Genomic DNA, 14857 nt, shown 5'->3' on the forward strand with positions numbered 1-14857 from the left:
TCCCTGTTCGGCTGCGAATAGGCTCTGATCCTATATTGGAAACAAAGTCATTATTATAGTTGTTGTAGGTTTTCCGGGCTGTATGGCCGTGGTCATGGCATTGTAGGACCTGACGTTTTGCCCGCAGCTGTGACTGGCATCCTCAGAGGTATAACACAGAAAGGTGGAGTACTCTCTGTGTCAAGGTGAGAAGAAAAAAAAGGTAGGCACGTAATTTGTATCTACTCAGGAAGGTGGGGTAGAGGGCCGAGGCGTTCCCCAGGCTGTGACATGCTAATGGAGGAGCTTTCCTGAGGAGGTTCTTTTGCATATGGATAGGCTGTTGAAATTCTAATCTTATCTGTAGTGCTATATGAACTCTGGCCGTGAAAGCCATCGGCAACATAACTGTTATAGTAATGACATTTAAACTGTAACACACTGGTATTTAATGATGTCTAAGTACACCTTATAGCAGGGGTCCCCAATGTGGTTCCCTTGATCACAATACTTGTTGACGGTATTCCTGGCACCCACTAAGTGTTCTTTAAAGTGGGCAGGGCCAGGTGGGACTTTTGCCCAGAAAGGGGTTCTGATTGTCTGTGAACGTCCACCGCAGCACAAAGATATTCACTGAGTTACTGTGTGTATTAAAAGACATCCTGTTAAACAGAGATTCTGCCTGAAATGTTGGAAGAGTCACTATTAGAGTTATACATAACCTCCTGCCTTGACCCAAGAACATCAGAAGAGCCCTGCTGGATCTGAACGAGAGTCCATCTAGTCCAGCTTCCTGTCTCACGCAGTGGCCAACCAGTTCCTCTGGAGGGCCATCAACACATTATAGAGGCCAAGGCCTTCCTAAGAACATCAGAAGAGCCCTGCTGGATCTGACCAGTGGTCTATCTAGTCCAGCATCCCGTCTCACACAATGGCCAACCAGTTCCTCTAGAGGGCCAACATCAGGGCGCAGAGGCTGAGGCCTTCAGAAGAACATCAGAAGAGCCCTGCTGGATCAGACCCATGGTCCATCTAGTCCAGCATCCTGTCTAACACAGTGGCCAACCAGTTCCTCTGGAAAGCCAACAACAGGGCAGAGAGGCTGAGGCCTTCTTAAGAACGTAAGAAGAGCTGTGCTGGATCTGACCAGTGGTCCATCTAGTCCAGCATCCTGTCTCACACAGTGGCCAACCAGTTCCTCTGGAGGGCCAACAACAGGGCAGAGAGGCCGAGGCCTTCCTAAGAACATAAGAAGAGTCATGCTGGATCTGACCAGTGGTCCATCTAGTCCAGCATCCCATCTCACACAATGGCCAACCAGTTCCTCTGGAGGTCCAACAGCAGGAGACAGAGGCTGAGGCCTTCAGAAAAACATCAGAAGAGCCCTGCTGGATGAGACCAGTGGTCCATCTAGTCCAGCATCCTGTCTCACACAGGGGCCAACCAGTTCCTCTGGAGGGCCAATAACAGGGCAGAAAGGCCAAGGCCTTCCCCTGATGTTGCCTCCTGGCTCTGGGATTCAGGGGTTTGGAGCCACTGAATGTGGAGGTTCCCCTCAGCCACCATGGCTAGTAGCCATCGATAGACTTCTCCTCCATGAATCTATCTAATCCCGTTAAAGCTATTTATTCCTGTGGCCATCTGTTTTATTTAAACACAGGCTACTTTTAAGATCCAGAGTTTTACATAAAGACCAACCCAAAGCTGAAGAAAATGTGGAACAGCGATGTTACGGGAGAGAGCAGGTGCAAAGAAACATACTTGTGGTCCGTCGTACTGACGAGGAGACAGTGCTGTTTAGGGAGAAAGAATTCTCATCTCGTTCTCTGTCCCCCGAGACGCCTCTCCGGGTAGGTAGAATAGAAGAAGGCCTTGGTAAAGAGGAACGCTTTTCTGGACTCTTGCTTACTCCATCCTAGCAGGAAGAAAAGGCAGTATTTCTCTTAAATACAAGAGGCCGCAAAATAAGGAATCCAAGGTTGTATGTAGCTTGATCCCCAATCTCCCCCCCTTCCGCACAGCGGCAGCTTCAAAACTGCCCCACAGCAGAGAAGATCTGATCAAGCCCGAATAGTTTAATTTTCAATAATCCAGCACCGAGAGAGGTTTCTTTTCTCCCCAAACAAATTCAACAGTGACTTAGATTTTCTTGCAGCCGAGGGCCAACCAAATGTGATGGCCTCCTCGTATCTCCTGTGAGGGTGACGCCGACACGTTAAAGACAATCTAAAATGCCGTCGGGGTCCTGCAGCAATTTTGGCACTTGAAAAGGCACGATGGGGGGCGGCAGGGGGGGAGGCAAGAGTGCCACGCCACAGGCCCCATCAGGATCAAGCCCTCGGGCCATTTGAAAACGGCGGTGTCCTTGTGGCGGCCACGAGAATGTTGTCATGTTTAGTTTGGCCCTCAGACCTTAATGGACAGCAACAGCTTTCTACTGAAACATTGAAGGCAAAGGGAATCGCTTTGTGGTGACGGGCGGGCTGAGTTTTGACGTCAGTTTGCCTGCGACTGAGTCAGTGGCGTCCCCAGGGGTTGTTTTTTTTTTGTACCCAAAGCAAAAAAAGTCCAAATGACATTTCCACGCTGAAGCTTCTTCTTTTTGAATCTGACACACTTGAGAAGGAGGGAAATTCTTGTGCCACTGAAGTCAGGAAGGCAGCACGGTACAGCCCGATCTTGTCAGATCTCAAAAGCGAAGCAGGGTCGGTACTTGGGAGGGAGACCACCGAGGAAGGCTGTGCAGAGGCAGGGAGTGACAAACCACCTCTGCTTCTGACTTGCCTTGAAAGCCTCTTGCCAGGGTCACCTTAAGTCTTGGATGGAAGACAACCAAGGAAGGCTCTGCAGAGGTAGGCAATGGCAGACCACCTCTGCTTCTCACTTGCCTTGAAAGCCCCTTGCCAGGGTCTCCTTAAGTCTTGGATGGGAGACCACCGAGGAAGGCTCTGCAGAGGCAGGGAGTAACAAACCACCTCTGCTTCTCACTTGCCTTGAAAGCCCCTTGCCAGGGTCTCCTTAAGTCTTGGATGGGAGACCACCGAGGAAGGCTCTGCAGAGGCAGGGAGTAACAAACCACCTCTGCTTCTCACTTGCCTTGAAAGCCCCTTGCCAGGGTCTCCTTAAGTCTTGGATGGGAGACCACCGAGGAAGGCTCTGCAGAGGCAGGGAGTAACAAACCACCTCTGCTTCTCACTTGCCTTGAAAGCCCCTTGCCAGGGTCTCCTTAAGTCTTGGATGGGAGACCACCGAGGAAGGCTCTGCAGAGGCAGGGAGTAACAAACCACCTCTGCTTCTCACTTGCCTTGAAAGCCCCTTGCCAGGGTCTCCTTAAGTCTTGGATGGGAGACCACCGAGGAAGGCTCTGCAGAGGCAGGGAGTAACAAACCACCTCTGCTTCTCACTTGCCTTGAAAGCCCCTTGCCAGGGTCTCCTTAAGTCTTGGATGGGAGACCACCGAGGAAGGCTCTGCAGAGGCAGGGAGTAACAAACCACCTCTGCTTCTCACTTGCCTTGAAAGCCCCTTGCCAGGGTCTCCTTAAGTCTTGGATGGGAGACCACCGAGGAAGGCTCTGCAGAGGCAGGGAGTAACAAACCACCTCTGCTTCTCACTTGCCTTGAAAGCCCCTTGCCAGGGTCTCCTTAAGTCTTGGATGGGAGACCACCGAGGAAGGCTCTGCAGAGGCAGGGAGTAACAAACCACCTCTGCTTCTCACTTGCCTTGAAAGCCCCTTGCCAGGGTCTCCTTAAGTCTTGGATGGGAGACCACCGAGGAAGGCTCTGCAGAGGCAGGGAGTAACAAACCACCTCTGCTTCTCACTTGCCTTGAAAGCCCCTTGCCAGGGTCACCTTAAGTCTTGGATGGAAGACAACCAAGGAAGGCTCTGCAGAGGCAGGGAGTAACAAACCACCTCTGCTTCTCACTTGCCTTGAAAGCCCCTTGCCAGGGTCACCCTTAAGTCTTGGATGGGAGACCACCAAGGAAGGCTGTGCAGAGGCAGGCCATGAAAAACCACCTCTGCTTCTCACTTGCCTTGAAAGCCCCTGGCCGGGGTCACCGAAAGTCTACTGCAACTTTACACACACACTTAAACAACAGATCCCAAATCAGCTGATCTGTTTGACTGCAATCAAAGGGACTGGAGGGAGGAGATTGTTTTACTTTTGTGGTGGGCCCGAGGGCTCCTTCTGTCCAGGGGGATATGAGGAACCACCCTTGCTGTCCACCCACCAAGTCCACAACACACGTGGTGTCGGGCGTACAGCCACACCCCCTAATTAGTAAGCTCCGCCGCATCAAGCAGATCCCCCGCCCGCACGACTCGGTTCTCGGCTTCCCCATTTAAACGCCACTCAAGCTGTGAGCCCGCCTGCAGCCAGTAGATGAGGAAGCGCCTCCTCCTCGTCTACTGGCTGCGGGCTTGCCACTCGCGGCTTGAGCGGTGTTTAAAAGGGGGAGCCGAAAGCCAAGTCCTCTTTGGAAGACGGCTTGGCTCTCAGCTCCCCCTTTTGAACATTGCTCAAGCCGTGAGCCTGCCCACAGCCAGTAGACAAGGAAAAGGCTCTTTCTTTATCATCTACTGGCTGCAGGTGGGTGGGCTCGCTGCTTGAGTGGCATTTAAAAGGGGGACCATCATAAGTGACGCCATGCCCCCTCGGTGCCCCCCACCTACAAATTCCTGGCTGGACCTCTGCATGGTGCCTTTAAGCTAACATGTGCTGGCCAGCAGTTTGGCAGCAACTGGCCCTTTAACAGCATGCTGCCTGACAATCAGCTGGGAGGCAGCCTGGAACCAGGGGTGGGGAAACCAGCCAAGAAATGGCTGAGATGAAAGGTGGTGGCAGCTCCCCGTGGGAACTGCTCGGATCTCGTGGGAGTGCCAGAGGGGTGGAGCCTCCGAAGGGACTGTCCCTAGCATAGGCTAGGCCCTTCATAAGGGTGAAGGAAACCCACTTCCTTCTCAGTCTGAGGCTTGTGCGAGGGTGTACGCAGTGCCCCCTCCGGGCAAGGATCCTTCAGAACCGGGCAGGTCTTTGGTTTTGATAGAGACATTATTGTTCTGGATGAACATGGATCCTTGGGTTTTGTGGGCCTTTTTTTGGGGGGGACCCTACAAAGCCCTGCAAAACCTGTTTACTATAGTTGACTGAACACACCTCTAGCTTCCTTCATACTGCATTGAGCCCTCTGGAAAAAATATCATTTGTTTCCAGTCCAAACTCTGTGTGTGTGTGTGTGTGTGTGTGTGTGTGACAAAAGTACCTCTAGGAATTGAATGAAATCCCATGAAAGTAAAGCTGCAAGGGGTTACATTGCAGGTCAGGGATATGGGTTGCCATTGTAATAAGCAAGATCCAAGGGCCAATGTCTTGTTCCCTCTTAAATTCAACTTATAGAGGAACTGCAGGGTTTGGTACATTATGCTTCATATGGTAGATTCCGTGATGCTCGAATGGCTGGTTATTCAGGCGTTAAAGTTGTACAGTAATTTTAAACACCGCTAAAGGGCTGGAATGAAAGGTTCCAACAGTCTCTCTGCTGATGATTTTAATAGTTTCCATCTGTTTTCTAGTCCATCGTTTCACTGACTGCAGTAATTAAGCCCAACGATGGCTTTAAGTGGATCAATTGCTGCGGGCTCCCAGTAAATAAATGGGGGGGACAAGGGTGCTGGTTTATGTAGCAAGCCCTAATTATTCTAGGGTTCTCTTTTTATTGTCAATTCTCACCACTTTCCATCAATGGTCCATTAATATAAATTCACTTCCTTGAAAAGGGGTGGCAAAACTCATTAGTTTTCAAGCCCCATCCTTGTAACCTGGGCGTGTAAAAAAGTAGGGAAGCCAGACAACTATAAATTAGCAGTCCAATCAGAAATAACTACATCCTATCAGTTACCAGCTTGCCTTGAAAACCCCTTGCTGGGGTTGCCGTAAATTGGTCGCAACTCGATGGCACATACATACATATTCGTTACCAGCATGGGGTTCTCAACAGGCAGGAAGCTCTTGATTTCAGAAGGTTCATCAACTTGACCCACTGAATTCTGCCCTGGCTCCTTTGCCGGCCCTCCGTAATAAACGCTAGCTTGCCATATTCCACAAGCAATCTTGTCTCTTGGTCCATCACATTCTGCTTGGGCCTCCTGAAATTGCCCTGGAGTTCAAAACCTTTGAAATAAATGCTTGGTAACCCCAGAGAGCCCTGAGACCCAGATGGCCCAGGTTAGCTGATACTGTCAGATCTGGGAAGCTAAGCAGGCTCGGCCTTGATTAATACTTGGATGGAAGACCACCAAAGAGGTCCAGGGTTGTTATGCAGAGCCAGGCAATGTCAAACCACCTAACTTCATCTCTTGCCCTGGGGTGGCCATAAGTTGGCTATGACTTGATGGCACTTCCCACCACCAATGGTTAGTTCTTGGGTGGCAGACCACCAAGGAAGTCCAGAGTTGCTATGCAGAGATAGGCAATGGCGAATCACCTCTGTTTATCTCTTGCCTTGAAAACCACATTAGGGGTCACCATAAGTTGGCATTTTTACTGCCAACCTCAAAAAACAATCTCGGAAGAAGGGGATACACTAATGGTGGTGCAGGGAACTCATGGTCTTCAACTTTCAACTAGGGCTCCTCTTATGGGTGTTATAGAACATAAGAGAAGCCAATGTTGAATCAGGCCAATGGCCCATCTAGTCCAACACTCTGTGTCACACAGTGGCCAAAAATACCAGGTGCTACCAGGAGGTCCAGCAGTGAGGTGGTATAGATCCAGATTCTTGCAGAAATGGCTTCCAGGCTATAATCATTACCCTGGACCAGGATCCTCTACTGTCTTAATCCCTTTTCTGATGAGTGTTTCACCATTCTTATTTATTTATTTTGCTTCTGGAGTACAGAATCTTCTAACCATGCCAGTGTGAAATGTTAATACCCAGCAGAAACATAAAACCACTGGAATTCATCTCTCTCCCTCCGAGCATCTGCTCCAATAGCTCTCCTGCCTTACCTGCACATCTGAGTTTGAATATGGCAAGCAGTCTCTCGGGCCCGCTGAAGAGGGCCGTGCAAAATAACTGTCTGAATCGAGCAAAGTAACTCTTAGTGAGCAAGCTGAACTGGGTCTTGGAGGAAGCAATGACTCTGATCTAACCTTTGAGGCAGGAATCTTTGACAAAGAAGATGTCTAGTCGTGAGAAAACAAACAGAAGAGACACAAACATGAAGGCGAACGATGAGGCAAACGGGGAAAAAAATGCATGCAGTGTGGAAAACAAGACCATATCACAAAACAATGTATGCGCGAGCAAGTTCTTAAGGCACACATAGATGGGAGGGGATTGTCTTACTTACACAAGCAATGCGAATAATCATCTAGTGGAAGGGTTGCCAACTTGGGGTTGGGGAATTCCTAGAGATTTGGGGGCGGAGCCTGGGGAGGGCGGGGTTTGGGGCAGGGCGGGATCTCAGCAGGGGATAAGGCCACAGTCCACACTCCAAAGCTGCCATTTTCTCCAGAAGTCAAACACTAATTACTGTGCATGAATTGTATGAAAACAAATTATAAATATTAATAAACACTACAAATTAAACATACACTGTATCAATATAGATAATACCTTAAGGTATTATAAAGGATAGCGCTAAGAATAAAGAGAACTACAATTCATAGTTAATACATGATGCACACCCCATGTGAAGTATTAAAAGGTCCCCGATGGAGCAGATTACAATAACTCATAATATCTCCACTAAATATAGTCCATTGTGGTATGTGGTAGAAGACCTGCTAGGCAGACGCAACTCTTGCTGTCATCAAGTTGCGTGAAGACCGTGGTCTGTCTTTATGACGAGTATCCCTGGCAGGTTTCTTGTTTCAGTTCTTCCTCAGAATTATCAGTACAATCACGCAAGAAGACTTAAACTGGAGCCAAGATCACATTAAAGAATAAATTATTACTGTTCCTTAACCAGATGAGGAGCCGACGATTCAAACTCGCCCGGGACGGAAAATGGGAGAGTTTTTTCCTGTCCCAGGCGAGTATATGAGTTTATTTAATTTACAATATATGAGTGTATTTATAATTTATAGTATATGAGTTTATTCATTAATTTATAATAGATGAGTTTATTGTATAGTGTTTATTAATATTTATAATTAGTTTTCATACAATTCATGCACAGTAATTAGTGTTTGATTTACTGATCTGTACTGTGTTCCGCTGTTAGTAGATTGTCTCCAGGAGTAGCAAAGGGTAACAGTCCAGTAGCACTTTTAAACGCTAACAAAAATTGTGGCAGGGGGTGAGCTTTCGTGATTCACTGCTCACTTCTTCAGATAGCGACCAGTGACTCACGAAAGCTCCTCCCCTGCCACACACTTTGTTAGTCTTTAAGATGCTTACTGGACTCTGGCTCTTTTCCATCGCTATGGCCAGACTCACGTGGCTACCCATCTTGATTTCCTCCAGGGGCACCGATCTCTGAAGGCTGAAGATCATTTTTATTTCCAGGAGATCTCTGAGCCCCACTCCGAGATTGGCAACCATATCTAGGGGCACTTCTCACATTTACAAGATGGCTGTTCTTCATTGACACAGGGAGTTGCCATGTGTTATGTCCAGGGGTCATTTCATAGAAAAAGAGGTGCAGGAGCTCATTAGCATTCCATTTGCATATGCCACACCCCCTGACATCGTCGGAAGTGTGTCAGAAGGCAACACCCACCGCTCAGGCTCCACTGGACTCTTTTGGATTGCTAGCTATTGGGGGGTGGGAATGTGCAGATCTGTCCTCACAGAGGAGGAAGAGCTTGTACCTGAATAAAACTTGGCCTTAAAGGTGCCACTGGACTGTTTTGGACCGGGCATGGGCGGGGGAAGCTCTGCAGCTTACCTGGCTGCTTCTTGCTCTGACTGAGGGCTGCTGGGATCAGGGAGCGGGGCTTGCTGCATGTGCCCGCCCCCTGGGCTCTTTACTGCCGGAGCTCCACTCCTGTGTGCTCCTGCAGGAAATGACCCCTGGTTATGTCTTCGGGACCGCCTCTCCCAGTATGCCCCTGGAAGAGCACTACGCTCAGGAAATAAGAACTTGCTGGTAGTCCCCGGCCCGAGAGAGGTCCGGCTGTCCTCGACCAGCCCTGGACCCTGCCTGGTGGAATGCTCTGCCAGAAGACATCTGTGCCCTGCGGGAGCTGTTACCTTTCCACAGGGCATGTAAGGCAGAGATGTTCCGCCGGGCTTTCGGCTGAGGACAGCGATGGGACTTCTTCTGGCGCTCGCACGTGGCTCCTCAGTCCCCATAGCCCCTCCCCTCAGGGAGACTGGAGAGTCAGGATTTTCCGCCACATTAAGTATTGTATATACACTGTTTTTACTTATTGTTATTTATTGGACTGTTTTTAAATGTGGTTGTATGTGAATTTATAACATTGTTGTAAGCTGCCCCGAGCCCTGCTTGTAGGGAAGGGTGACCTAGTAAATCCAATTTAATAAAATAGTAAAATAAAAATAAATACAACGTTTGGTGCTTCTGATGCTGACTGGCTGCAGCATTCCAGTTTGCATGCAGTTGCCCTTCTGGCTTCTACTGCTTAGAAGGCTTTAAAGGGAGACACGAGGGACTGAAGCAGGGCTTTCCTGCACATAAGTAGGCAGGTAAGAAGGCACTCTATCATGAAGCAACAGTTCCTGAGCTGCCTGTACTTCTTCCTTATGTCTTCTCCACACCAACTAAAAGTTTGGAATGCTAAAGGATGCACCACTAACCAAGTCAAACATTTTAGAGTTACATTACAAAGAACGACGACCTGATATACTAATTCGTTGAGAGCCAGTCTGGTGTAGTGGTTAAGGGCGGCGGACTCTAATCTGGAGAACCGGGTTCGATTCCCCACTTGGGACAAGCTGGGTGATCTCAGGCAAGTCACAGCACTCTCACCCTAAAGATAAGCATAGCTCGCCACCTAGTGGTGCCAAAAAAGAGCTACAGCTTCGGCAGCCAAACAATCCCCTGGGGGATCTCCTGGCTATTCCACACACAGTGCCATACGATAATTTCATTTTTTTCATTTTTTTACTAATTAGTTCATGGAGAGGACAGGTTTTTCTTTATATATGCACATTAAAAAAATGAACTATTTTCAATTCTGAGCACCAGAAATGACTTGATTCCAAAGATTTTGGCTTAGCTGCTTTGCAGTTTGGGGATAAATCGGTATTTTAAAAATAAAAAGGAGGCAGGGATTTGAATGAGACTTCGGCAAAAGAATCATCTCATTTGAAAGAGGTGTCCGTATTTCTTTTTCATGGACACAACTGTGCTAAACTGTTGGTTTTTTGGCATTGGAAATTAAGCATTTCTGATGACAGAAGGCTGGAGAGATCCCATAAGGAAAAAGCTATTTCCAGGAGATCTCTGGCCCCCGGAGATAAAGCTATTTGAGGTACACAGGTAGGAAAAATGCTACGTTCCCACACACAAAATGAGGGGCACCAAAACCTGATTTTCTATTTTTACAATCTCAGCAAAACTGTTATCTACCACGGATAATCTGGCGAGCTTTCTGTTTGATCTTCATGGAGGTGGGCCCTTTCATCTGACTTCTTATCTTTACTGTGCAGGAGACACTCTGTGAAGATCCCCAGCCCCAGTATTAAGCTTTCAGAGGTTGCTGAGAAAGGGGAAGGCAGGGAATGATCTGCCTCTGAAATCAGAAAGTTTGCTGAGTCCCACTCCAAATAACTTGCAGATCAGAATCTCATTAAAATAAATATTTCCAAAAATCTCTTTCAATCACTTTAAACATATGTTCATTTCCCCCCTTCAAACATAAAATCTGGACCTGATCCAGTCTCCTGAAAGTACAACCCACCCACATGTGGAGTGAATAGCTACTGGATCAAAGGAGTTCTGTCTCCCCCTCCCCACTGTATGCCTTGGAGTAAAGGTGACTCTGCATGCCTGGACATTAGGGGGCACTATAGTGTTCTTCATACTCGATACAGATATGTTTATGTGGATTCTTAATGAATGGGATGCCCCTCTTGGTCTCAACTGGAGCTTCTCTCTGACTCCTCCTTCTCTTCCTGTGCCCTTTGTGTTCTCTCCCCCCTCACGGACCTGCAAAAAGTAGGACGCATCTACAGTTCTCTCCTGTAGAGCCATGCCACCATACCTGCACACACATGCCCTCAGATTAGCTGGCCATTTGTCACAGGGAATGGTATCCTTTAGGTTAGGCCTCTCTCTCCTTTCCGCTGCAACATGGATGCGAACTGAATCTACATAATTTCCCCCCTTTTTTGTAATGACTGCATGTGCTGCCACACTTTCCTGACCATGAAGTTTTGCTGTACTAATACATCTACCCAGTAGCATGCACACCGAGAGAGAGGAAGGAGGAAAGGGCTTAATGGAGCACTGTGTGCATGGGCTCTGAGCCTGTCCCGTTCCCGACGTCCGGGACCGGGGGGGGGGGCCGGGGAGGCACAAGGAGAAGGAAGGCCCCCGACCCCGACCCCCATGCCTACTCACCCAGCAGCAACCGCCCAGCAGACCCGGACGCGGCGGCAGAACCGGGCGGCGGACGCGCCAGGAGCAGGCGACGCGGCCCGAGGGGAGCCGCGAGCGAAGGGAGCCCTGGGAACGCCTCTGGAAACAGCACGGAGGACCGGGGCGGGGGAACGCCCTGGTGGCGTTCCTCCGTATAAAGGGGGCGGGGCCTTCTCTCAGGGCGGGAAGGGGCGGCACCGGGTGTACGGCAAGAGGAATAAAAGGCTGACAGTGGAAGGGACCGGGGAGGAGGTGATGCGGTAGCGACCCAGGTGCCGAGAGAGAGAGAAGTGAAGGGTATCACAGCATCCAGACAGAGAGACCGTGGGGGTGCTGTTAACCCCGTCTCCTGTCAGTCTGAGGTCCTGAACTCTCCGGAGATTCCCTTGCCGACCTTCGGGAGTCGCCCCTCCGTCTGGGATGGCCCGCCGGCGCCACGGCCTCCGGGGGCCCCCCTCCTCGGGTGAAGCACGAGCCTGACAGAGCCCACAAGGCAGGGCTGCTTGGTCTCTCACTGCCTGTTGGCAGGCTTCACTGCCTGCTGCTTTGCCAAGTGGTGCTGGCAGAAAAATTAAACTAATTGTGTCGCTATATTTATATGTATTATATAGCCAAATAAATATTTTATACAGCCACTATGCAATGTCACGTCTGGATTTCCCCAGGAAGTAACAGAGGGTAGCTCTAGGAATTGCCAGAAACTCTATGATTTTACCACACACTTTCCACTGATTCCTACAATACCCTATGTCACTTCTGGTTTTCCCCTGGAAGTGACATCACATCACACGTGTCACCATGGCTCCCGAGTCCCTGCCACTGAAGCTGTTACTGGTCACCAAGTACAATCTGGCCACCCTGCCACAAGGTATGGAATGTGTCCCAAATTTTTTCAACATGGGTAGCATTTAGAGCTGGTGGCTGCCAGCTCTAAATGCTACCCAACGTTCTGAGGGACCTGTTTTGTTTGAAAATGAAAAGGGGGTGCTACAATATGATACATGCTATACAGCTATTCTTTTATGATAAATATAAGCATCAGGCTAAGAAGATGCTCTCTTCCGAGATGGGTCCCTCCAACAGCAGCTCCGCCGAGAGCATCAGAAACCTCTTCTGAAATTCCCTTAAATGATACAAGAAGTCTGTTCAGGGGGTAAGCAGGCCTCCTGATAGCCTAATGAGAGCCAGTTTGGTATAGTGGTTAAGAGTGGCGGGCTCTAATCTGGAGAACCAGGTTTGATTCCCCATTCTTCCACATGCAGTCAGCTGGGTGACCTTGGGTCAGTTACAAGTTCCCTCAGAGCTGTTCTCTCAGGAGCAGTCCTTGAAAGAGCTCTCTCAGCCCCACCTACCTCACAGGGTGTCTGTTGTGGGGAGGGGAAGGGAAAGGAGAATGTAAGCTGCTCTGAGACTCTGAGTGAATCTCTTCTTCTCTTCTTCTTATGAAATATGGCCAGGGTGTCTGCTTTTGAGCCAGACGAAGGAACACGGGACTATCTGCTTGAGCTGAGACCGAATGTAAAAGGAGGGGATTGTACATGAGCCCCCTTCTGGTCCCACATTCCATCTCTGCCACTCGCCAGCCAACTTTTCTGAGAAGCCTGCAAACACAGCATGAAGGCCAAAGCCCTCCCATCATTCAAGAGTCACTGGAAAAGACAGTAACGGTAGGAAAAGTTGACGGCAGCAGGAGAAGAGGAAGTCCCGACATGAGATGGATTGACTCCATCAAGGAAGTCGCGGGCCTCACTTTGCAAGACCCGAGCAAGGCTGTTAAAGATACGGTGTTTTGGAGGACCTTAATTCGCAGGGTCACCATGTTGGCAGCAACTTGATGGCACTTAACACCCACACACACACACACACACACAGAGCAATTGGTATTTAGTGGTATTCTGCTTCTGAACATGGAGGTTCCATTTAGTTAACTGGCACCTTTACACATCTTTCAGTGGTTGTCATCACCAAGCGGCAACACATTTTATGAGTTAATTATCGATCTAGGATCCTTCTACTGTGTTCTTCCTCTTTCTTTAGAAGAGCTCAGAAGAGCCTCCACGGTTCCCCCTTCCTCATTTTATCCCTGGAATGACCCTCCGAAGTAGATTAGGGTGACAAAACATGACCAGCTTAAGCTTACCCAGTGCTATTCCTGGTATTGTGGTTATCTGAACCTGGATCTCAGAGATCCGGGTCCAGAACTCAAGCCATTCTACCACACTAGCTCATGCTATAGCCAGTCTGGTGTAAAGTGCGCGGACTCTAATCTGGGAGAACCGGCTTTGATTCCCCACTCCTCCACTTGCACCTGGCTGGATGACCCTGGGCAAGCCGTAGTTCTGTCAGAGCTGTTCTCTCAAGGACAGTTCTCTCAGAGCTCTCTCAGCCCCACCTGCCTCACAGGGTGTCTGTTGTGGGGAGGGGAAGGGAAATGAGTTTGTAAGCCACTCTGAGACTCCAAGTGAAGGGCGGGGTATAAATCCAATGTAATATATCCAGTCCCGACTGCGTGGCAGACGGGGGCTCCACGCGGTCCTGCTAAACCTCCGAGCTTTACTCCGGGAAACAATGGACTAAGCGGATCCTAGCCCGCACTAACCAGAGGGCTAGGCTCCCAGCTGAGAGCTCACAGAACTCTCGGCCACTGTAAATAGCCTATTACGGTATGGGGGTGTGTTTTGGGTGGTGATTTCACTGGGACTATAAGCCGGCCTGCGAGCCGGCTAAAGTTGTCTTGTTCTGCACTAATAAAAGCATGAGAGCTGAAATCGCTCGTCAGGCTCAGTACTTTTTATCCAATCTCCTCCTCCTCCTCCTCCTCCAGCTTGCATTAGGGGAGGGGCCGTGGCTTGGCAGTAGAGCATCTGCTCGGCATGCAGTGGGTTCCAGGTTCAATCCCTAACACCTCCAGCTGAAAGGACAGGGTGGTAGATGATGTGACGGACCTCAGCTTGAGACCCTGGAGAGCCAATACCATTCAGAGTAGACAACACTGACCTTGACAGAACCACTAATGCAATACTACATTATTCACTGGTGCTTTGGCAGCCTGAAGGGCCCGGGCTCAATAACCTCTCAGATCAACCGTGGTCCTTCCCGCACTCGACCTTTAATCCTGGTTCAACGCTGTCTCCTACTAGGTATTCTGCACTACACTCTAGTTCACCCCTCTTTTTATCCCAGTTTTTTTTGGTCAGTTCTGAATTACATCGTGGTCATCCTGGGTACGCCCACGAGTTCTCGTATTGTGAGAAAGGGAGAAAAGTCCTTCTTTCTCTACCTGCTCTATCCCATGCATGATCTTATAAACCTCGACGTCCAAGGAA

At 49.3% G+C, this 14857-nt stretch overlaps 1 protein-coding gene across 1 annotated transcript in view; it reads right to left on the reverse strand.

Annotated features, from left to right (window-relative positions):
- Positions 1 to 14857, reverse strand: part of MAP2 (microtubule associated protein 2) — a 150948-nt gene that overhangs the window by 23770 nt on the left and 112321 nt on the right. The window contains exons 5-8 of the mRNA XM_015421522.1: positions 6988 to 7164; positions 1737 to 1894; positions 115 to 141; positions 1 to 3 (exon numbers count right to left, since the gene is read on the reverse strand). The exon at positions 1 to 3 is cut by the window's left edge and continues 307 nt beyond it. Coding sequence (XP_015277008.1) covers positions 1 to 3; positions 115 to 141; positions 1737 to 1894; positions 6988 to 7164 — 365 coding nt within the window. The remainder of the gene's footprint in view (positions 4 to 114; positions 142 to 1736; positions 1895 to 6987; positions 7165 to 14857) is intronic.

Source organism: Gekko japonicus, unplaced genomic scaffold (genome assembly GCF_001447785.1).
Source record: "Gekko japonicus isolate JY-2015 unplaced genomic scaffold, Gekko_japonicus_V1.1 scaffold1139, whole genome shotgun sequence".
Taxonomy (NCBI): domain Eukaryota; kingdom Metazoa; phylum Chordata; class Lepidosauria; order Squamata; family Gekkonidae; genus Gekko; species Gekko japonicus.